The 22,785-nt window shown below is 59.7% G+C and overlaps 1 protein-coding gene across 1 annotated transcript in view; it reads left to right on the top strand.

Moving 5' to 3' along the window:
• Positions 1-8,439: 8,439 nt before the first annotated feature.
• The window catches only part of UNC5A (unc-5 netrin receptor A), a 19,727-nt gene continuing 5,381 nt past the window's right edge, over positions 8,440-22,785 (top strand). Inside the window, exons 1-9 of the mRNA XM_017896026.1 lie at positions 8,440-8,713; positions 12,310-12,531; positions 17,800-17,943; positions 18,230-18,333; positions 18,453-18,633; positions 19,281-19,448; positions 20,036-20,200; positions 21,224-21,412; positions 21,520-21,822. Coding sequence (XP_017751515.1) covers positions 8,440-8,713; positions 12,310-12,531; positions 17,800-17,943; positions 18,230-18,333; positions 18,453-18,633; positions 19,281-19,448; positions 20,036-20,200; positions 21,224-21,412; positions 21,520-21,822 — 1,750 coding nt within the window. The remainder of the gene's footprint in view (positions 8,714-12,309; positions 12,532-17,799; positions 17,944-18,229; positions 18,334-18,452; positions 18,634-19,280; positions 19,449-20,035; positions 20,201-21,223; positions 21,413-21,519; positions 21,823-22,785) is intronic.

The following is a 22,785-nucleotide window of genomic DNA, read 5'->3' as shown; positions in this document are numbered from 1 at the left end:
TGCAGCCCCATGTCCTCCAATCCCCGCCACGCCAGCCCAGAGGAGGCAAGATCTTTAATTTTGAATGAACAGGGCTGAGTGCATTGGTAGTAGGCGGGGTGCCCTGCAGGTTTAGGAGGAAATCAGGGTGCGAGCCCTAACTTTAGTACATTCCCCTGGCTGAGCTAGCTGCAGGGTATGGGTTGGTGACCAGGGATGGGATGCTGTGTTAGTTGTGTGGGGGTGTCAGGAGGGCCACCTTTCCCTGTGGCCACTGGGAACCATTGCAGGGGTTTGAAGTGTGGGATCAGATTCTCTTTGTAGAAACAGCGAGGTTGAGGATAGCACTGAGCTAGGAGGTGGCCAAGGGAAGGCATACTCTGGGTGGTGGGGCCAAGGGTGGGGGCTGGATGAGTTAGGTGGCTACGAGGCAGGAGAGGAGGGAGGCTCCCTGGGAAGCGGGGCCCCTGCTGACTGCGAGAGGCAGAGGGAGAGTCAGGATGGCGCAGGCAGCGAGGGTGGGTGAGAAGCATGGCTGGGGACCCTGGGGCAGGAGCTGGTGGGGACCACAGAAGCGGGGCCTCAGGAGAGCGGAGCCCAGGGGACCGTTGGCAGCTTTGAGGAGCAGCTGCATGTGCTGGCCTCTGCCGTCGCCCGGGGCTGGTGGGGCCCATGAGTGGGAGCTGGGTTAGTCCCTGGGTGACTGGGTTTTCCTGTGGGCCATCGTATGAGGAGGGGTCCAAGCGGGCTTATCTGCTGAAAATGGGAATCGAAGATTGGCTGGTGGCCTGTGGCTGTGGTCACCATCCTGGTGTAGGCAGTGGTGTATGTGCCCACGAATGTTAATGTACCGGGCTGCAGCAGGCATGATTCTGCAGGCTGTGCTCCCAGGACTTCCCAGTGGGGTTGGGGTCCCTGGGCCACCCCATGGGAGCATGGATGTGGGTCCCTCTTGGGCTGCATTGGCCGGTGCCTAGCACAGTGCCAGGACACATTGCCAGATGAATGCTCCTGGTTGAGAGCCCAGGGAACTGTAGCCAGCCTGCCTGGGCAGGAATCCATCGCTCTCGACTTACTGTGCCTCTCCGTGCCTCAGTTTCTTCATTGGTAGTTCAAATTAGTTCCTTCCTCTTAGAATTGTTGTGAGGGTTAAATGAGAATATCCTGTCAAGGTCACCGTGTTGTCATCGCTGTGACTGTGGGTGCTGTGATGGCTGTGGTTGTGGGCGTCTCCCACCAGCCAAGCGCAGGCGACCCTGTGACCTCCCAAGTGCCGCTGGGCTCTGGTCCCCACCTTGCACAACCTGAGCTGCTGCCACTCCTGGACCACCCCAGCCCCAGCTGTGGCTGGGCACACATTAAACCAGTGAGATATAAAATGCTGCCGTATCTGGGACAGGGTCTTTAATTAAATTAATTGCCAGCAACATTGTAAAAATGCTGATGGGGTCATAAACGGCGTAGGCAACGCTGTTCATCATCCCCACACCGGGGCCACACCTGGGCTGGGGGCGGGGCTGGCCATGACGGGCTGCAGCCTCTGAGAGAGCTCTGTGCACCCTCTCAGGTGGCCCCAGGAGAGGGGAGGGGAGCATGGCGGCAGGAGGCGGTGAGGGAGGGGAATGTGCTCTTGGGAGGGGCTGCAGAGTGGCACTCCTAGTTGGGGCGGCTCCTGACTTTCCACCCTGGGCATCTGTGGAACAGGTACACTATCCTTACTCGGCCTGTGGGTGTGCCTGGGGAAGAACCCGGATGGAAATGGGGAGGGTGCCTCCAGAGCTGGTGGGGGTGGGGACATCCTCCAGCCTCCTGGCCACTTAGAGTTACCTCCGTCCATGGGCAGTCGGGCGATCTGCCCCGGCTCTGCCATGGTTGCTGTGTGTCCTTGAGCTAGTCCTTCCCCTCTCTGAGCCCATTTCCTCATTAGAAAGACAGAAGGCCCTACCCACCTGCCTCTCTCGTGTTCTCAGTGCCCTGCCATCCACCCTCCCTTGGCCTCTTGCCTTTCGGGGAGCTGTGCCAGGAATCTTTATGTCTCCCTCAGCCAGGGCAGACACAGGCCTTGGCAGGGCTCAGAGCCTGCCTAGTGCCTCTAATGCTTCTGAGGCAGCTGGGCCGGCCACCTGCCTCTGCCAGGTGAGAGGTGAGGGAGGCTCACACACACTCACACACACCACACACGCAGAAACACCACACAGAAACACACACACACCACACACAGAAACATACATACACCACACAGAAACACACACACACACCACACACAGAAGTACACATGTACACGCGTGCACGCGTGCATGTACACACACACACACACACACACTACAGCTATCAAAGCACAGGCGCCAGCCAAGGATCCCAAGGCAGGAAAGCACCTTCCTTCCCCAGTTTTCCCTGGGCCGTGTGACCACATAATTACCCTGGATTCCATTCTATTTAATTGCAGCTTATTAAATTCTAACCAGCCAATTATCAGCCACAATTACAGCTTAATTCAGGGACACAATAGCTATTTTATCGTTTGTTAATCAAATGCTTATTTAGACCTCAGCTTTATTAACTATTTCTCTGGCCTGAGGCGAGGCCCCTCGGCAGGAAGGGGCCCCTGGGTGGGGCCCCAGGAGCCCGTCCCCCATCACAGCACTCCCTCCGGGAGTTTGAGTTCCCTTTGCGAGTGGGTTCAGGAACTTAGCAATGGCAACAGTGTCACACTAAGTGTGGGAAGGCCCAAGCCTGTTCACTCTGCATTTGGGACGTCTTGGCTTAGCTCCTACCCAGTGCTAGGCCCTGTGCCTGGTGCTGGGACGGGTGGCAAGACAGATGTGATCTCTGCTGTTGTGACATGTTTTAGGGAAGAGTAACCAAGTACACAAACAAGGTGACTTCAGATGGTGGCAGGTGTGAGGAGGAAAACAGACTGGGAAAGGGGAAGGGGAGGAAGAGCTCCTTCACGCAGGCCAGGTCCTGGGTGATGGTGACTCTGCCAGAGCGGAGATGGGAGGGGTTAGAGCAGGCAGCTGTGGGAAGATCGGGGACAGTGTGTGCGGGCAGGGCAAGTGCAAAGGCCCTACAGTGGGGTGAGTGCGGAGGGCTTGAGAACAGATACAGGAGCCCTGCCCCACGCCTGGCCCCGGCCATTTGGCTCAAGTCCTTGGTGGGTTGTACAACCTTAGGCAAGGCCTGAGCCTCACATTCCTTGTCTGTACAACCAGAGGCAGGAAGAAGGAGCCTGTGAGCAGTGGCCAGGGTGGAGGACATGCCTGGTCTGCAGCGGCTGGCGGGCAAGGGGCCAGGGGTGCCCCTGAGCAGCAGAGTCGTCCTCTGATCTGGGAGCGGTGCTGCCTCCGCCCTGCCTCACTTTGTTCTTTGTGGTTCAGCCTGTCTGCATGTCCTCCTCGTGATGCCCGTGTCTGTCCTTGTGACCAGGCCCCTGGAGCCCACTGGGGAAGAGGGTGACTTTCCTCCAATCTCGGGGAGGTGGCTGCTGCTTCAGTGACACCTTCATGCACACGTTACTATGGAAACCAGAGCACCGTGCATGCCTGTGTGTGAGCGTAGGTCGGGGGAGCAGCCCTCCCTTTCGAGGAGCACTGAGAGGGGCTTTCACCCGCATCCGGTCACTTCCACGTCCAGCACCCTCCTAGACAGGAGACACTGCCCTCTCCCCACCTTCGTGCATTCACCACACACTGGGCATGGGCCCTGGGACCCTGGGCGCAGACCTGTCCCTGCCCTCCAGGGAGTCCTGTGCTATTGGGGGTGACTGCCTGGGAGACAGAGGATGGACGGAGGGATGGACCAAGGGGACTGGAAGCGGAGGAAGAGAAGCAAGTCCCGGGGTGGACTGCATTCCCGACCCACCTCATCCACTATTTGCCCGTTTCACAAATGAGAACCATGAGGCTCTAGAAATAGGCAGTTTGCACGAGGCGGCTGCAGTGGGGTCCAAGAAGGTCAGGGAAGCAGCTGGCAGGCTGTACAGAGGCTTTTTACGTTTTGACTTTGAAAGAATTCAGGGGCGTGCACCCCAGCTTGCTGCTGGCTGGGTGGCACCCCATTGTTACCTCTAGGCAGGTTCATACCTGAGTTGCTGCCTGGACCCTCATGACTCTTACTGTGCCACCCAGATCTGTAGTCTCTGGTAGAGACTGGAACCCAGATCACGGGACCTGCCACTCCCACCTTGCACTCCTCACCAGAGGTGCTGTCTCTCTCTCTCTCTCTCTCTCTCTCTCTCTCTCTCAGCAAGTGCAGAATGTGTCCCTGCTTATCAGAGCCTCCTAGTGAAGCTCCCTCTTCACAGAATTGTGTATGTTTAAAAAATAAAAACTCAGCCAGGCGTGGTGGCTCACGCCTGTAATCCCAACACTTTGGGAGGCTGAGGTGGGCAGATCATGAGGTCAGGAGATCGAACCCATCCTGGCTAACATGGTGAAACCCCGTCTCTACTAAAAATACAAAAAATTAGCCAGGCGTGGTGGCAGGTGCCCGTCGTCCCAGCTACTCAGGAGGCTGAGGCAGGAGAATGGTGTGAACCCGGGAGGCGGAGCTTGCAGTGAGCCAAGATAGCGCCACTGTACTCCAGCCTGGGCGACAGAGTGAGACTCTGTCTCAAATAAAAAATAAATACAATAAATAAATAAATAATAAATAAATAATGTAAAAAATAAAACTCATGCTGCCATCTCAGGCTGCAGGGATGCAGGTGGCAGGGAGTGCTCAGCCCCACTCAGCCTGCGTGTCCTACAAGCCCCGCCTGAGCCACTACTGGGCTCCTGCACCCGCCTGCCCCCCTGCCACTGTGCCCAGTGGTTCCCTGACCCCTCTGCTTCCCACAGTCCAGCGCTGGCATGTTGCAAGAACCGGGTTCCCCTTCCTGTTGAACTGATGGGTTCACTGGTTGACTGGAAGGTGACAGAGCTGGCTCCCAGCCAGATTTGAGTTTCCCCCCTCCACTTCTAGCCCTTCGGCTGGGCTCTTGTCCCATTGCTGGGATGATGTTCAACGTCCATCCACAAACTCTCTGGCTGTGTGTCAGCCATGGCCATGGCTGTGGGATGGGTGCCTCCTGCCCTCAAGGCCCTGACAATGTATATGGGAAGACACATGCAGAAATGGTGACAATAGTGATGATTCTGAGGCCAGGGTGACTTCAGTCAGGGACTGTGGGAGCTCGACTGGGGTAGGCCAGGCTTCCTGAGGAGGGAGTGTTCTGAGCAGGCCTGATAGGATGCATAGTGTCACCCAGGCAACACAGACTGGGCAGGTGGACCATGAGATAGAAAGATACCTGACTCCAACTGGCTTCAGACAAAAAAAAGGAATGACTGGCTCATGCTCTGGGGAGTCCCCGAGCTAGCCTGCCTCCAGGCCCCGTGGACCCTGAGGGCCTATGATGCTGGCAAGGAGGAGCTGGCTCTCCCTTGCACTGGTTTCTCCACTCTCACGCTCTTGCTTCAGACCTGTGAATAGATTGCCTTTCCCCTCGGCTCACCAGGGCCTACAATGCCTGAGGACTGGCCCTTCCCCTGTGGGGCCGCCGCAACTTCCAGGGCTCCATGCCCAGTCACTCAGACAGGGAGAGGGTCTCCCTTCCTAAAAGCCAACAAAGATGCTGGAATCCGTCCTATTGGATGGGGCGCCCTGCAAGTGCCATTCTGGGAACCACGTGGTGGGGATGGGGAGAGGGGGAGTGTGCCCACCTGTGGGGCCAGAGATGGAGTCAGTCCCTGGACCACGTGGTCTGCATGGTAGGAGGAGTTGAGAGGAAGGCAATCTTTTTTTATTTTTTTTTTTTTGAGACCGGAGTCCGCTCTGTCGCCCAGGCGCGAGTGCAGTGGCCGATTCAGCTCACTGCAAGCTCCGCCTCCCGGGTTTACGCCATTCTCCTGCCTCAGCCTCCCAGTAGCTGGGGACTACGGGCGCCTGCCCCCTCCGCCCGGCTAGGTTTTGTTTTTTTTTTTTTTTTTTTAGTAGAATGGGGTTTCACCGGGTTAGCCAGGAGTGGTCTGCATCTCCTGACCTCCGTGATCGCCGTGCTCGTGCCTCCCAAAGTGCTCTGGGATTACAGGCTTGAGCCACCGCGCCCGGCCCGAGGAAGGCATTCTTTAAAGATAATCAGGCACTGTTAGCCAGAAAGTGAGAGGGAGGCAGAACCTGGGACAGAACCTGCAGAAGCCCTGAGAATTGCACATGGTGAAGACACTGCCGGGTGTGGAGGGATTCCTAGAGGCAAGGCCAGCAGGGCCTCAAATGCCAGCCAGAGGCACGAGTGGCACGTCACCCTGTGGCACTCCCCATGCCCGGACATCCAAGCACCTGTAGAGCGGGGACCCCAGGCCCTGGTAGACCTACTGGGGTCAAACCTCTGTGGGGAGGCTGCCCAGGGGCTCCCCAAGGCCTGCTGGGCACCAGCATCCAGGGCTCAGTGGTGCAATGCTGGCTGCTCTGCCCCAGCCTCCTCGTCTACCCCATTTCACATCCAGAACAGCTCTCAGGGAAGTAGAGGAAGCAGCTGCTGCCCTGGCCCCTGGCTGTGTTCCTCAACCACACCGTGTGGCCTGCGGGGCAGATGGCGCCCACCACCAGGCCGCTGGGAGGATGGAAGGAATGGCAGCCGCCCTGGGGAAGTAGAACCCACCTCTCCCAGCTGAGTGAGACCGAGGGACGCCCTGCTCCACCCCTCCCCTGCCCCCAGGGATGGAGGCCTTGCTCAGTATATACGGGTTCATTAATAGCTTGATTAATCACACCTCATATTTTCTGGTGCTTTTAAAAATACAACATTTGAAAGCACTTTCACACCCAACTTGGGCCTCAGATTCCAGGCGAGTCTTATCTCCCAGACTGCAGGTGAGGAAAAGGACTCAGCCTCTAAGAGCAGCACATGCCAGGGGGTGGCTGGGAGCAGCCTGGAGTGAGGGGCTTCTCCCTGGCCGCCACTCCGCCTGTGGGCTGCTCTGCCCTCTCTCTGGGTCTCTCCACAGACCAGGAGTGAAGGGGCCACCCTGGGCAGATCTGAAACTCTAGTGGGAAAAAGCGGTGGTCATTCAGTCACGCCACAAACGCTCCATCAGCATCCTGGTCAGACCTGGGCTCCTGCCTCCGGGGAGTTTATGGTCTAACAAGGGAGGCGGGGTAGAAACTCACCCTGGTCCTGAAGTGGCATTAACCCAGATGGAGGCTCAGGGGATGGAGCGGGTGCTTGGGTGAGTGACAAAGAGTGTGGATCCAGAAAGGCCTCCAGGAGGAGGCAACAACTTTGCTGACATTTCCCTGGCGGACCAGGTGGAGCAGGTCCACCACAGTCCACGCCACTGGATGCCCACAGCAGCCTCCCCACCTCCCCTCTGCCCAGTGCCACCCCTCCCCTTCCAATCCTCACACAGAGGAAGCGCACCACGTCCCTCACATGACCCCCAAAGGCTTCCCATGGCCCTGGCAATGAAATCCCAACTTCTGACTCAACCCTAAAGGCCCTGGGGTCCAGCCTCTGCTTCCTCTCTGACCGAACGCATCTCGCCCTCACTCCCTCTGCCCAGGCCACACTGGCCTCCCCGCTATCCTCAAACAAGCCCTCCTGCCTTAAGGCCTCCCCCATTCCCTTTTCCAAGCACACTCTGCAGCCTGGTCTTGGTGTTCAGGGCGCTGCTCAGATGGCACCTGTCTGAGCCCCGCTCCCTCGCTCCCTCGAGAGCCCTCTCACCCGCCCCTTTCTGAAAGTCCGCCCCTTCCACCTTCTCTGTAACCTCATCTGTGTCTGCAGCACTTGGGTTTTCTTTTGCTTTGTTTCCCCGACTTGAAAGCTAGCTTTGGAGAGGGGGGCTGTGTTGTCTTCTTTGCACTGGATCCCGGTGCCCGGAACAGTTCCTGGCACACAGCAGGCGTTCAATAAGTATTTGTCAAATGAATGAGTACGTTTCAGGTCATGGGAGAAGGTGGCATCCATCCCAGGCTCAGTTCCGTCCGAGGCTTCTTGGCCAGGGGTCTCTTGCCTCCCATTGTCACCGGACCTGGGGCCTCATTTGCTTCCCTTTTTTTCTGTAGCTGCCACCCCCCCCTTAGCCCCCAGCCTCCCTACACACACACGCGCGCGCGCGCCACACACACACGCACACACACGCCTTGCCCCTCCCCCTTGCTATTCCTGAGAAGATGTGGGGTGTGGGGGTTGTCCAGTTTGCTGCTCCCACCCTTGCCGAGCAGGGCACCAGCTCCAGCTCACATGGGCAGCCAGTTCCCTCCTGAGAGAGGCAAGGCCAGCCAACGGGCCCCGGGGTTCACTGCGAATCGGGTTCCACTTAAGGGCTTGAGCTGTCCACCCAGCCCTGTCTGACCGAGTCCTGTAGTTCCTGGGGATCAAGTACCCTCAGGAATCTGCTAGTCAGTGAATGAGGTGTTCTAACTTAATTCCAAGCAGCCGGGCCAGGTCACGCCCTGTGCCAGTGGGAAAGCTTTGACATGGCGGAAGAAGCCTCTGGAAAACTAGGGGTGAGTGGGGTTTGGGAAGTGGCAGGGCCTGTGAAGCTGTTGGGCCCGTACCTGCCTGCTCTCCTGCAGGCCCACGAGCCACTGCAACCAAGGCGTGTCCGCCCTGGCAGTGTTCTCGCACGCCTGTCCCTCCATGGCCCCAGAGGCAGCAGTGGTAGGCGCTCCACCCGGACTCCCCAGTTGCTAACACCCGCACTAAGTAGCCTTGTGCTGCATGGCACGGACCGAGGAGGCACAGTCTGGGGTGGGGACAAAGCCTGGGCCACCTGCCTGCTTCTCCTGTGACAACAGCTCCAGCACCAGCGAGGACAGGCCCTAGATGCAGAGAGGGTGAGACGGCCTGTGTACTTTCCCAGGAGAGTTGAGGTAGGGGAACCCTCTTTCCAGAGGAGGTGGCATTGGAGCTGAGCCCTGGAGAGAAGGTAGGAAAGCACTGGCCAAGAAGGAAGGAAGGGAGTTTCAGGCAGAGACCTGGAGGTAGGAAACTCCTGTCTCGGAGGGATCCATGGGTGTCTCTGCAGAGAAGGACTAGAGCACTAACTGGGGCCAGAACGTGAGTCTCAGTGATGTCAGTCAAAGGCACTTGGCCCCATTCTGAAACACCTATGGGAGCTAGATGAACAATGGAAATGGGAGAAACAGACCCGGGGTGAGGCAACAGGGAGTGGTGGGGACTACGGCAAACTAGTCAGCTCTCAGGCCCTGTTGAAAGGATCCTAGGTCCTTTGGACTGAGCACGCACTGCCTGGCATTGTCTTTGATGGACAAGTGCATGGAAAGGGAAAGAAAGCTCACGCTAGTAGCCTAGGATGTGCAGTGGGGGAGGCCAGAGGCTCGGCTGTGCCTTCATTCAGGTGAGAGCCCTGACTGGGACACCCAGTGGGGACAGACAGATCTCAGGTACTGATGGCAAGAATAGAAGTCACACAGTGAGCTCGGAGGGCAGAGGCAGGGAATGCCAGCCCTAACTGCCCAGGAAGATTCCTGTAGCCCCGAGAGGACATCCAGTAGCACCCGAATTTACCCCACCCATGCCCTTGCTAGAGGGCATAGCTGCTAGTGCCTTTGCTAGAGGACATAGCTGCAGCCTGGAGGGTGCCCCCTGGGTCCACCGGATAAATGCCCCCTGGGGCCAGAGTGGCGTGATGGAGGCCCTGGAGAAGTGAGCTATGCCCCTTGTTGGTCACAGTACATTTATTTTTCATTAGCAGTTAAATGCAGACATGAGGGATTGTGCTAGGTTCACTGGGCGGCTGGCGCGAGCAGTGCTTGGCGTGCTGATCGATAGGGAGGCTGCAGGGCCGTGCACCCCCTCGCTGCCCCCACACGCCCAGCCAGGGACCCCTGCCCGCCCAGCTCCCCTGCCAAGAGGCAGGCACAGGCCAGCGCATTGTCTACCTGTTAAGGGACATGGCACAGGCCGGCCCGGAACCTGCCACTGGGGGGTCTTGGTGACACCTGCCTGCTTCTCAACACCTGCAAGGCTTGCTCTGGCATCCAGCTTGGCCTGTCCCCTGCACGGCCTAGGGTCCTCCCAAATGCTGCGGCTTGCTTAGGTCCATGTCTAGAGCGACCCTTGGGCTGGCAGCACCCACCCCACACCCCCACTCCAGGGTTCACACTCCCCAGCCTCCCAAGACCACCCCCTTCCATTCATTCTCCAGACTGTGGGAGGACCATGTGGGAGCCCAACTCCGCCCTGCTCTCCCTGAGCCACCCCTGGGTCCCACTCCTGGGTCAGGGCTGGCCAGTGGCTGCCAAGTGACCGTGGCGAGCACACAGGTGACTATTCAGTTGATGAGCGTAGTGTCTGAGCTGGAGGCTCTGGGGTAAGGGAGCCCCTCAGGCCTCAGGTTCCCCGTCTGTAAGTTGTCTAGGTCCCACCCCCCAGCATCGCCTACATTCCCCCACTTCCCGAGCCTACGACAGACCCCAGCAGAGGTGGTTCAGGGCGGGGTGGGTCTGGTGACCTTAATTTTCACGAAGTGTGAACTGCAGGTGTGACTTGATTATGATGAGGGCTTGGTGTCCGTAACAGAGCTGCAGGAGCATGCGGGTGGTGGTGGCCGGTGGGAGGGCACACAAGGAAGAAAGCCAAGCTGGGGAGAGGCCAGAGTCTGGCAGGCGGGCAGGAGGCAGTCAGGGAGGCTGGAGGGTGAGAGGAGAGGCAGGTGCCCAGGGAGGGCCAGTGACCCCGCAGCTGACAAACTGTCTGGCTATGTCCCAAATGCCCTCCGCACCCATCTGCCCCTGAGTTCACAAAGACACAGCTGTTGTGCCCCTCAGCTCAGCCAGCCTCCCTCTGCCATCTCTAAGGCACCTGCCAGCTCCATGCCTCAGTTTCCCTATTGGCTCTCACCCCTATGAGATTGCTGTGCAGATGACCGAGCTGAGGGGGTGCAGCACTTTGCTGTGGAACGTGTAGAATCGTGGGGGTGCCGACAGCAGCCATCGTTCCCTGAGCACTGTGCTGAGTGCCTCAAGCCTGTTTCATTTCATCCTCACAACAACCTTAAGAATTGGGCACCACGCCCCATTTTGCAGATGAGGAAACAGGTTCAGGATGGGGTGGACCTGCCTGAAGTTGCAGAGGCCCCTGAGCCCTCAGTCCAAGCCTGCCCTCCAGGGCGCCTGCAGGAGCTGGTGCACACACCTCTCCCCGTGAAACCAGGGTCCTGGTGAAGGGTGGACTCCCACTGTGGGAAGAGGGTCCCTGTGCAAGCAGGAGCGAAAGGGGCAGTGGGCCAGGTATATGTGCCCCTCGGTGGGTAGGGTGGGCCCAGGCCTCCCGGGCTGAAGCCCTGGGTGGGTTTTGGACCACCTGTGGGGAGGATGGAGGAGCCCAGAGGCCAACCATGTGAGGGGCCTGCGGCCTCCCCCACAGGCAGCTGTCATCTGCATTTCACAGACAGCAAGCTGCGTACTCCCCAAGGTCACCACTAAGAGGAGCAGAATAGATGGCCTGGAAATTTCCCTCTAGGCCCAGGGGCTGCAGTTGTGAGTATGCATTGGTGGGGGGATCACTGCAGCCCCAGGGGAGGCCAGGCTGGCTGAGGGCCTGTTCGAAGGGCAGCTGGGGGGTGTGGGAGCTGAGGGTGACCCCCACCTCACCCTCTCAGGGGACCTGCTGGTTGAGCAGGGGTCAGACTACTCTGGGGGTTTTACCTCTGCCAATGCCTCAGAGCCAATTACCTGTGTAATTAGCAACAAATGACTTGTGGGACGGTTGCGGTTTTCAGTTAAAATTAGAAGGAAACCCATGTATTCAGGTCTCCTTGAAGGAGGTGGGTACCTCAGATTTCCAGACAGATTCCCAGCTCTCGCCTTGCCTGTGCCCACCCCATGTGTTGTTTCTGAGCATCCACAATGTGCAGGACCAGGGATGGGGCCAACCAGGAAGCAGGGCCCCAGAGGTGGCCACTGGCCAGGGCTGCTCCTCCCCCACCCCGGGCAGCCCACCTGCCTGGCCAGGGACCTTCGCACCTTGGCCCGCCTTGCCCTGGACCTCCCGGGCAGGGGCCTGCCTGGCCAGATCCCTGGACTTCGAGGAAGGCGGTCGCCAGGCCGCCTCGGTGCTGGGACTCTGCCCGGGTCTCATTTCACCTCGCCACGGTCTTCAGGATGGCCTGGGCTGCTCCTTCCACCCTTTTACAGAGGAGGACGTGGAGGCCCAGGTGGGGGATGTTCACTGGCCTGAGATTGCCCAGCTGGGACATGGCAGAGCCTGGACTTACTCCCTTCCCACCCGCCCCAACCCATGGTGGGATCATTTGCTGAGCCGCTGCCTCTGCCCTGCCCAGCCTGGCCCCTGCCTCACCTTCCCCCTCTACCCTGCCGCAGGTGCCCAGCAGAGTGCCACTGTGGCCAATCCAGTGCCTGGTGCAAACCCGGACCTGCTTCCCCACTTCCTGGTGGAGCCCGAGGATGTGTACATCGTCAAGAACAAGCCGGTGCTGCTGGTGTGCAAGGCCGTGCCCGCCACGCAGATCTTCTTCAAGTGCAACGGGGAGTGGGTGCGCCAGGTGGACCATGTGATTGAGCGCAGCACGGACGGGAGCAGCGGTGAGCTGAGCCCGGGGCCTCCCTGGGCAGGGCCCATCCAGGGGGAGGCGAGTCTCGGCCAGGCCAGAGGAGCCTGCAGCTGCCCCCAGGATTTCCCACCTTGGACCCCGGAGGCCTTCCCCGGAGGCGACACCCCTCAGCAGTTTGGGGAGAAGGAGCGGGAGAGAGTGGGTCCCTGATGATCAAGGAGCTCCCAGACCTCAGGTTCAGGGATTGTTTTCTTGTGCGTTGGTTCATTCCATCAGTCAGGCATTCACTCACGCCTCTGTGTGCACCCACTCCTGTGCCGGGGACACAGCACCCCACCCGCGGAGCCCAAGCCCCCACAGAGAGGCAGAGAGCGGGTAACCTCTCAGCGAGAGGAGAGGCCCCTCAGGGGAGGTGATGTGTAAACTGAGAGATGCCTAAGAACTGGTTAGGGAGCCAAGAAGGCGAAGTGCCTCCCAGGCAGGGGACACAGCCCAGGGAAGCCTGGAGGCAGAGGCCGGCGTGCCGGTGGGATCAGCAGTGAGGGTGACAGTGTGCAGGGAACCAAGGTGAGGCCACTGTCTTAGGGGATCTCGAGCTGCAGAGCGGCATGGCCAGAGGTGTATGTGATTCAGGGGCCGGGATGGGGACTGACGGGAGCGGCAGGTCCCGAGACACTGAGCGGAGGGAGCCAGACTCAGCTGGGGGCACAGCGAGAGGGGTTCTAGGTGCAGTGAGCAGACCCAGGAAGCGCCTCTTCCATGAGACACAACATTCCCCACCTCCAGCCCTGGCCTTAAGCAGGCACTGTGGACGTGGGCAGACAGCCCACATGTCTGGGTTCCATGACTCCCCCAGAGAGGACTGGCAGAGGGAGAGGCAGGAGCGGACAGCAGCCTCTCCTCCTCCCCCTCCTCCCCTTTTCCCCTCCCTCTCCTCCTCCCTCCCCTTCTCCTCTCCCTCCCTTTCTCCCCTCCTCCCCTTCCTCCTTCTCCTCCTCCTCCTCCTCCTCCTCCTCACTCATTAGAGCCTGTTTCAGTTTCCTCTCCCTTGGTGCTTTGTGGAGAACCGCATGCATAAGGACATCTCGGGGGTGGTCCTGAGCCCCCTCCCACCAAGGCCTCAGCCATCCTGAGACACATAGCACACATACCCTGTTGAGTCACAGCCCGTGTGGGACACACAGGCCATTGCCATGAGGCTCAAGCCACAGTGCAGCCGGGACAGGCAGGTGTCACCCAGGACTCACACTGATGCCAAGGACAGGCTGGGGACCTTGGGCCTAGAGAGATGGCCCAGGAAGGATTCCCAGAGCAGGAGGAACATCCAAGCTCAGGTCTCAAAACCGCCTGGAAAGGGCATCACCCAGGCCCGTAGACTGCAAGGTGCAGAGGCACAGAACAGCCTCGAGTGGCTCGGGTATGGGGCGAGAGCGAGCCCCGGGGCAGGCAGCGGTGCCTGGGAGACTGCGCTAAGGGGCCCCTGGCGGCTGAGACACCAGAGTGTGTGTGAGACACCTGAGTGGGCTACAGTCAGACTTGCACTGTAGGAAGACCATGCTGGGCACAGGGAGACTGGAGGAGGGCAAGACCCCGGCCAGGAAGAACAGTTTGGAAGCTCTGGCAGTGATCTGATGTGAACTAAAGAGCCCTGGATTTAGGCAGCGCCATTTAGCCCCAGAACCAGCTTGTCATTTTACAGCTGAGACTGAGGCCTTGGTTCTTACTCATCCAGAGCCCTGCTGGGGCTCCAAGCAGGCCTTCTCGTCTGCAGCAGTCACACCCCACCCTTCCGTAAGGGTCAGCACCGGCTGCCTCCCTCCCCCAAGTGTCATCTCAGCACCCTGGCCTGACTGCAGCTTCTCACCTGCAGTCTTTGGGTGTTCGCTGAACACCTGCTCTGTGGCACACCTTGGGTTAGGTACTAGGAGTTACGCTTTCGGGGCAGTGATCCAGTTCCGCCTCCTACCCTCGGGAGGGAGATAGAGAGAGTTGGTGGCCAATGTAGCCCAACAGAACTCTGGGCATCAGCACCTCCCAGGACCAGAGCCTCTCCTGGCCCCAGCAGTGGTGCCAGAGGCCTCCCTGCCCAGCAGCACAGCCCACCTTGTCTTGGTGGGAGAGTCTGCAGGAGAACTGCAGGCAAATGCCTCCCCTCCCTGGGCTCAGTTTCTTCATCTGTAAAATGGGGATGAGGAGACCGCCCCCATCCTGCCCCTTGCAGATTGGTTGGGAGAAGCCTCGCGATCTCACACGCCCAGTCAGGACCCAGCACGGGGCTTTTCCTTTCTCCCCAGCGTCCCTTCAGCGTAAGTTCTCCCACTGCTGTGGGAGGTCCCCCAGGGAAGCACAGCCCGAGAACTGCTCTCCTGCAGCCTGGAAGCTCCAGTCCAGCCCCCTGCTGTTCCCAGCACCCCCTTCCGGGCTCCCGTGCACACCCCTCTGTCTGAAACACCCTTGCCATCATGAGGGCTCAGATCCATGGATTGGCAGAACCTAGGACCTTGTCTGAATGAGCAGTCGCAGGCCCGGGCCAGCACACACACCGGGAGCCCCCGGCCCACACTCCCCGGCAGGCTCCTGTGGCCCTGTTCTCTTCCTGCCGGGCAGAGAAGCAAAGCTTGGGACACGTCCCACCCGTGACCACCAGGGTCCTCTTCTGCCCCGAGCATCCGACCTCAGGCCTCCCATGGCCAGAACCTCTGAATGTTCATTGATCTCATCGATTTCTCAACCCAAAGCATCGAGTGCTTTGAGGTGAAGAGAAAGGCTTTCCTTACCCACAGACAGATACCACGGCAGTGGCACCACACGGCAGCACAGACCAAAGATCCCCAAACTAGAAACATCCTGTGGTCAGACAGGTATGGCAGGGGTTGGAGGTCCACCCAGCTCTGCAGCCCATTCATTCATGTGTGGGGCTGGGGGTGGCCGGGTGGACACCCAGGAGAGCACCTACTTCCCTCTCGTTTGCCCTCAGTCTTTATCCAGAAGGCCAGGGACAGAGACCAAGGCCTCAAGTGCTAGAACCCAAACCTGCTGACACTAAAAAAGCCTGAAATTTGCAAAACCAAGCACTGGAGTCTGGTCTGGGAGTATAATTTATTCTGTGTTAAACAAACTGATTGGTTATTAGATTGTTTAGAAGATTGCTGAGAAGGTGAGAACTAAAGTGCCAGCTTGGCCTCAGAGCCCCAGCCAGAAACCCTGGGCAGCCCAGGTTCACACACACACCCGCCCAGGCCCGCTGGCCTGGGGTCCCTCCCCAAGGCTGGCACCTGCTCACACTTACCGGGCAGGTGTAGACACAGCTGTACCCAGACACTGCTCCCAGGAACCAGGCTGCCTGGTGATCCGCAAGAGGGGAGTGCACAGCCCCTCGCATCAAAGGTGGGGGAGGGCCAGGTCTGCAGCCCCCCCCCCCTCAGGCACTGCCCTCCAGGAGCTTGTGGGGCTGAAGGGCACCCCCACCAAGGCACTGCCTGGAGCTGGCACATTGAGGACACACTTGGCCCTCACTCATGCAAGTGAGAGGCAGGAGAGGAGGTGGCAGGACAGAAGGGGAGGGAAGACAAAGGGAAAGGAAAAGGAAGCGCTTCAATTTAGTGCTGTTCTCCCAAGCTGAGCCCCCTGGGCCGTGGGTGAGGCTTCTGAGGAGGGCCAGGCTCCCCACAGCACCACGGGGGATGGAGGAGCTATTAACAGACCTGTCCACCCACGGGAGAAAAAGTACACAGTTCAGAACATTCTGGAGGTCTCCCACCCCTAACCCCCAAGGCAGAGAGGAAGAAGGGAGTGGAGGGCCGGTTCCCAAATCTTCTTATCAGATGCCCTCAGTCATCTTGAAAGACAGCTGGTGCCCAAGGCCCCTCTCCTATAGGAGAACCCTGTGAGCCACCCCCTCGTTTTCAGCCTGCCCACCCCACCCCCGAGAGTGTCCACATTGGGTGTCTTAGAGAACAGGGCAGGTGGTGCCCGGAATGGAGGGAAGCAGCCCAGCTACCATGATCTCTCCAGAGGTGACAGTCCTGCCATCTCCTATGACAGCTGGCCAGCGACAGGAACAAAGTGATGGAAAAATCTGGACACATAGTGTGAGACCCCAGAGACTTGTTGAGGAGGGTCTGGGAAGCGTCAGAGAAAGACATGTTAGAGAAAAAAGAGGGAAACAGCCTCCCGGCCTGCGGCTCAGCTGGGCGGCCCACTCTTCCCGCAATGCAGCCCTAATTGAATTTCGCTGTTAACAATGGAAACACATTGGCTGCCGGCCTCTCTCTCCCTTTCTGATAAGCCAGTGACCCGAGGGAAATTGGGGTCAGGAGGAGGAGAAATTGGAAACAAACAGTCTTTTCTCACTGCTGGGGATGCTGGTTTTGGCTACAGACGGGCAGGAGGAGGGTTGTTGACCCCGCTTCTCACTGCTGGGGATGCTGGTTTTGGCTACAGACGGGGCAGGAGGAGGGTTGCTGCCCCCGCTCCTGAGTTGTTAGAGGGTCCTGAGCCTGCCTCAGTCCAGGTATGGCAGAAGGCGGGGGGCTGAGTCCAGCCTGGAGCAGAGTCCCCCCACCTCACCCTAGTTAGGCAGAGCAGGTCCTGGACCCCCAGCTCAGCTCCCCCTCTGTTGGCTGCCCTCTCACCCGCTTCCCAAGTTTCTCCCTAGTGCATAGGCACCCCAGCTTACCCTTTGGATGCAGACAGTCCCGGGTCCCCACGGCAAGTTACTTCCCTCTGCGCTTCTGTCCAAGGGAGTGGCTTAAGACAACATCCCCATCCCCGCACGTGGGAAACCCTAAGTCCCAGGGCATCGCAGGGCGCTAGCATCATACTACATAATCACTGCAATTATATTGTTAATGACTGTTATTATATTATCACATGTCAGGATCTATCTGCTAGCCGCTGAGGGAGGGGGCCAGATTATTCCTCACCTCTTTTACCCCAGAGATGCAGAGCTCAGCCTGTCTGCCCCACCCCTTCTGCCTGCGAACTTTGGAGGCCAGACCCTCTGGCCCAAAGTTCTACGGCAGCCCCCTTTAGGGACATTTCTGTAAGTGACTCCAAGGAGTCAGGCCTCAGGTAACAAAGTATAATGAATGGAAGGTCTACCCAGCCTGCCCGGGGCCTTCAGGAGATAGAAATCAAGTGACTCTTGGGCCGCCCGGAGTTTCCTCCAGGCTGGGGGTTGCCTTCAAAGTCCACTCCCTTGCCAGGCAGCGAGAGTGGCTGAGGGTGGCACGGAGACCCACATGCAGAGGCTCCGGGTGGCCCTGGGGCTCTGGCTACCTGCCCCTCCCTCCCCCAGGGCTGCCCACCATGGAGGTCCGCATTAACGTCTCAAGGCAGCAGGTGGAAAAGGTGTTCGGGCTGGAGGAATACTGGTGCCAGTGCGTGGCGTGGAGCTCCTCGGGCACCACCAAGAGTCAGAAGGCCTACATCCGCATAGCCTGTGAGTCTAGGGCGGGGCCCTGGGGAGGGCACATGGCGGGAAGGTGTCACCAGGAGAGGGGACAGTAGGCTACCTGGAAGAAGGGGTCCGGTCAGAAAACCTCACAGCCCTGCCTGGATGAGTGGAGAAAGTGCCTGTGGACACGGCCTAGCCACCTCATGTCCCCCTGTGCACCTGGCACTTCCTCTGCCATGTGCCATGGTCCCTGCAGGACAAGGGACGCAGCCAGCCAGTCTGAGCCTGTGCAAGGCCCTCAGGCAGGAGGACACCCTCATTCCTCTTCCAGATTTGCGCAAGAACTTTGAGCAGGAGCCACTGGCCAAGGAGGTGTCCCTGGAGCAGGGCATCGTGCTGCCCTGCCGCCCACCGGAGGGCATCCCTCCAGCCGAGGTGAGGACTCCTCTAGTGCCCACTTCTAGACCTGGGCTCCTGCCTGGTCACTCTGGCAGGGGCCACTCCAGGCAGGGCTAGCATGGGCTGGCAGTACATGGCAGGGCTCCCTCTCCTAGGTGGAGTGGCTCCGGAACGAGGACCTGGTGGACCCATCCCTGGATCCCAATGTATACATCACACGGGAGCACAGCCTGGTGGTGCGACAGGCCCGCCTTGCTGACACGGCCAACTACACCTGCGTGGCCAAGAACATTGTGGCACGTCGCCGCAGTGCCTCCGCTGCCGTCATCGTCTACGGTGGGCCCCGGGGCTCCCCGGTCACAGGGAGAGGCACTGCGGTGCCCCTGGGCAGTGACATGTGGCTGGTGGGGTGAAGAGAGGCCATGAGGCCAAGGCCAGATGAACCAGATAGTGTCTGACTAGGCAGGATAAGCAAAGGGCTCGCTGTGACTGCTGGGGACCCAGGGGCATGTCTGGGCAAAGGTATGGGACAGGTTGGAGGTCCTGTGGGCAGCAGGCATTGTGCAAAAGGAGATGAGGGACAGGATGGGAATCTAGGAAAGGTGACAGACTGTCCCCACTCCTGAGTCTCCAAGGCGGGAATCAGAAGACGCACAGTCTGGGCACCCCCAGGAGCCGGCAGAGGGAGGGTGTGGGAGTCACCCCAGGAGAGGCTGGGGTCTGGGCTGCAGGAGCGCGTGAGCCACGGTTCAGCCTGGCTACCCCAAGTGCCCCCTGGGAGAAGGGAAGACTGTGGCACACGTGCTGCAGGGCCCGGGGGCCAGCAGGCACGAGCATGGCCTCCCCCAGGCCTTCTCTCCCAGCTCAGACACAGCCCACCCGTATCCAGCTCACAGCCCCTCTGCCCTCACGCCCCGTCCCCTGGGCCAGTGTATCTGAGGACGCCCCCGCTCCCTGACCCCAGCCCTTCTCTGTCCGGCCAGTGAACGGTGGGTGGTCGACGTGGACCGAGTGGTCCGTCTGCAGCGCCAGCTGTGGGCGCGGCTGGCAGAAACGGAGCCGGAGCTGCACCAACCCGGCGCCTCTCAACGGGGGTGCTTTCTGTGAGGGGCAGAATGTCCAGAAAACAGCCTGCGCCACCCTGTGCCCAGGTACCAGCGGCCACCGCCTCCCGCATCGTTCCTCACCACGCCATCTCCGTGCCCTGGCTCCATTGCGCCCACCAACCTGCCCCCCCATGGCTCCATCCCACCCGCCTGCCACACAGGGCCAGGCTCAGTCTGAGGCGGGGATCGGGGTGCGGTGTATGGTTGGAGTCAGGGCTCGATCTGTGTCCAGTCTCAGGGCTCAACATAGGGTGTAAGTCACAGGGTGTGAAGTACAGTTTGACAGGGTCTAGGGCTCAGCCCGTGGCTGCAGAGTCCACTTGTCCCTGGGTTCAGAAGGGTCAATGTGTGACAAGAGAGCCCTCGCTGCCCCAGGGCCAGGACAGCCTCCCTGGTGTGGAGAGAGCCAAGCAGCCCCGGCGTCATCCGCGCCTCCCTGTCATTAGCATGCGTCATCAAGGCCAGCTGGACACTAGAGGGCGTGCATCGCGGGCCTGGCCCTGGCTTTGCCCCCAAATCCAGGCTGCCTTGCCCTGCCTGGTCTGGATGCCCAGAGGGGCCACACTGGCCGACTGCTGGGGCGGGCACCCAGGCTGACTGCACCATCTCCTCTCTGCCTGTCTCTCGTCTAGTGGATGGCAGCTGGAGCCCGTGGAGCAAGTGGTCAGCCTGTGGGCTGGACTGCACCCACTGGCGGAGCCGTGAGTGCTCTGACCCAGCACCCCACAACGGAGGGGAGGAGTGCCAGGGTGCCGACCTGGACACCCGCAACTGTACCACTGACCTCTGTGTACACAGTGAGTCCTCTCTGCCCTGAGGTCCTCTTCTGTTTGCCTGGATTGGCCCTGCCCAGCCCTGGGGAGGTGGGGGCTGAGGGAGCTCTTCTCCTGCCAAAGGCTGTAGCCTCTCCAGGCTCAGGGCCTTCTGGGATCCCCCTCACCCTTAGCATACTGCACATGGGCCCAGGCGCGCCCTGCCACCTCCCTTGCCTCCTGAGACATGCACAGATTTGAACCTTGACTTATGCGTACCCATTGCCCACACTCGCCCAAACACCACAGCTTCACATCTGCCTCGTCCCCCAAGTGCACATACAGGTCCTGTGGGGACGCCCGGCTTGTGAGGGCTGTTAATTACAAAGCCATAACTAACAATTAAAGATCTCTGTTGGATTTTTTTTCCTCTAGAACATACCCTCCCCCATTCTTTCAATTAAAAACCTAATTATCTGTGTCAATTCCTTTCTGATGGACATTTCTTCCATTTATGCAGAACTCTTCTTAAGTCAATATAGCTTCCTCCAAGCAGTCAATCACCCCCTCCCCAAACCTGCCCCAGGCCTTGGGGAGGCAGACAGAGAGAAGGGCCCCCAAACCCCTGCTCCTGGTCTAGGCACTGACCTGGAACCATGCAGGAGGCAGACCCAGACCCCCTGCTCTGGGGATCCCAGTTCACCCCCAGCCCAAGCTGCCCTTGTCCCAGAAGAGCAGGCAGCAGGTTCAGCCTAGCAGCCAGGCACCAGGTCATCCGCGCTGGGGAAGCAGCTCTTCCCCTCCTCTATCCTCCGGGCAGCAGATTCAGCCAGGATCTCAAGCCCGTGAGGGATGTGATTTGCTCAGAGTCACACAGCACAGTAATGGCACATACAGGGCTGGGATGCACATGCATGGACTCCACGCACCCTGCCACGAGCCTCTGCTCCCTAGCTAGTGCAGATGCCCCAGGGTCCAGACCTCATCCTCCTGGGATGCAGACCGCTGACGTCTCCTTCCCAGACTCCTACACCCCTGCCCCCACCAAGGCCGCGCTGTCTCCTGCAGCTGCTTCTGGCCCTGAGGACGTGGCCCTCTACGTGGGCCTCATCGCCGTGGCCGTCTGCCTGGTCCTGCTGCTGCTTGTCCTCATCCTCGTTTACTGCCGGAAGAAGGAGGGGCTGGACTCGGACGTGGCTGACTCATCCATTCTCACCTCAGGCTTCCAGCCCGTCAGCATCAAGCCCAGCAAAGCAGGTGAGGGGCCCCCTGCCCCCAGCACTCCTGCCCCAGCTCCCACGCCAAGGGCTGCTGGGGCAGGGATGTCCTCAGTGCCACTGCCTGAGTCTGTCTTTATCCTGCAGACAACCCCCATCTGCTCACCATCCAGCCGGACCTCAGCACCACCACCACCACCTACCAGGGCAGTCTCTGTCCCCGGCAGGACGGGCCCAGCCCCAAGTTCCAGCTCACCAATGGGCACCTGCTCAGCCCCCTGGGTGGTGGCCGCCACACACTGCACCACAGCTCCCCCACCTCTGAGGCCGAGGAGTTTGTCTCCCGCCTCTCCACCCAGAACTACTTCCGCTCCCTGCCCCGAGGCACCAGCAACATGACCTATGGGACCTTCAACTTCCTCGGGGGCCGGCTGATGATCCCTAACACAGGTAGGAAGGACCCCAGGGGGCTCTGAGGGCTCCACTTCCCTCCTTCATCTCCACTTCCCTCCTAGAGGAGGACGGGACAGCTGGATGTTCCTCTCGTGCCCCTCAGTGTCCCGCGACAGATCAGCAAGGAAAGGGGGTGGAGTTCTGGGGAGAACTCAGTCTTGGCTGGCACCGAGGCCATGGCCAGAGCTGTCTTCCTCCTGTTGGCTGTGGGTGCAAAATAACTGTCGGTTCATACACACAGCAAACCAGCCTACTTGTGCCGGTCTCCAGGTGGGGCCCTGGGCCCAGAGGTAGGGCAAGCCCCGGCCCCAAGGAGCTTGCAACTGAGCAGGGAGACAACCAGGGGCAAACAGATCAGCACAGGCCTGGGCAGAGGGCATCCTGGAGTCCCCACTGCATCCTGGCTTCCACCCACTCCAGCACAGAAGCCCTCTGACGAACTCTTTCCATGGCTGCCTTGCAAGAAGTGACTGCAGCCTGTGGCATGGCCGGCCACTCCCACCTGAAATTCTCAAGTCCCTGAGCTTAGATGACCCCGTGTGCTCCTGGTTTGCTTGTCCGTCTCCAGCTGCGTGTTCCATACATGTAGGTGTGCCTCCGAACTCCCTCCCAGCGCCCTTCTCCCCGAGCGGCCTCGCCCACTCCATGGCTTTAATCGCTGTGTCTGTGCAGATAACTCCCACTCCCACATCCTCAGCCTGCAGTTCTCCCAGGCGACAGAACTGTACACCCAGCTGCCTCCTGGCCAGCTCCATCTGGATGTCTCACAGCACCTCAGACTCCTGGTGCCTAAAACAGAACCGTCTCCCACCCTCCCCCAGAACCTCCCCGTTCCTGGCTTTCCCCAGTTCACGGATCATCTAGTTGCTCAAGCCAGAAACTTGGCGTCACCTTGACCTCCTGCTCTTCCGCCCTTGCCCCGCACCAGCTTCAGTCCCATGCCAGTCTCTCCTCAATAGC

The sequence above is a fragment of the Rhinopithecus bieti genome, unplaced genomic scaffold, assembly GCF_001698545.2.
Source record: "Rhinopithecus bieti isolate Rb0 unplaced genomic scaffold, ASM169854v2 scaffold_26546, whole genome shotgun sequence".
Lineage (NCBI taxonomy): Eukaryota > Metazoa > Chordata > Mammalia > Primates > Cercopithecidae > Rhinopithecus > Rhinopithecus bieti.
This window is presented reverse-complemented; position numbering and strand designations above follow the sequence as displayed.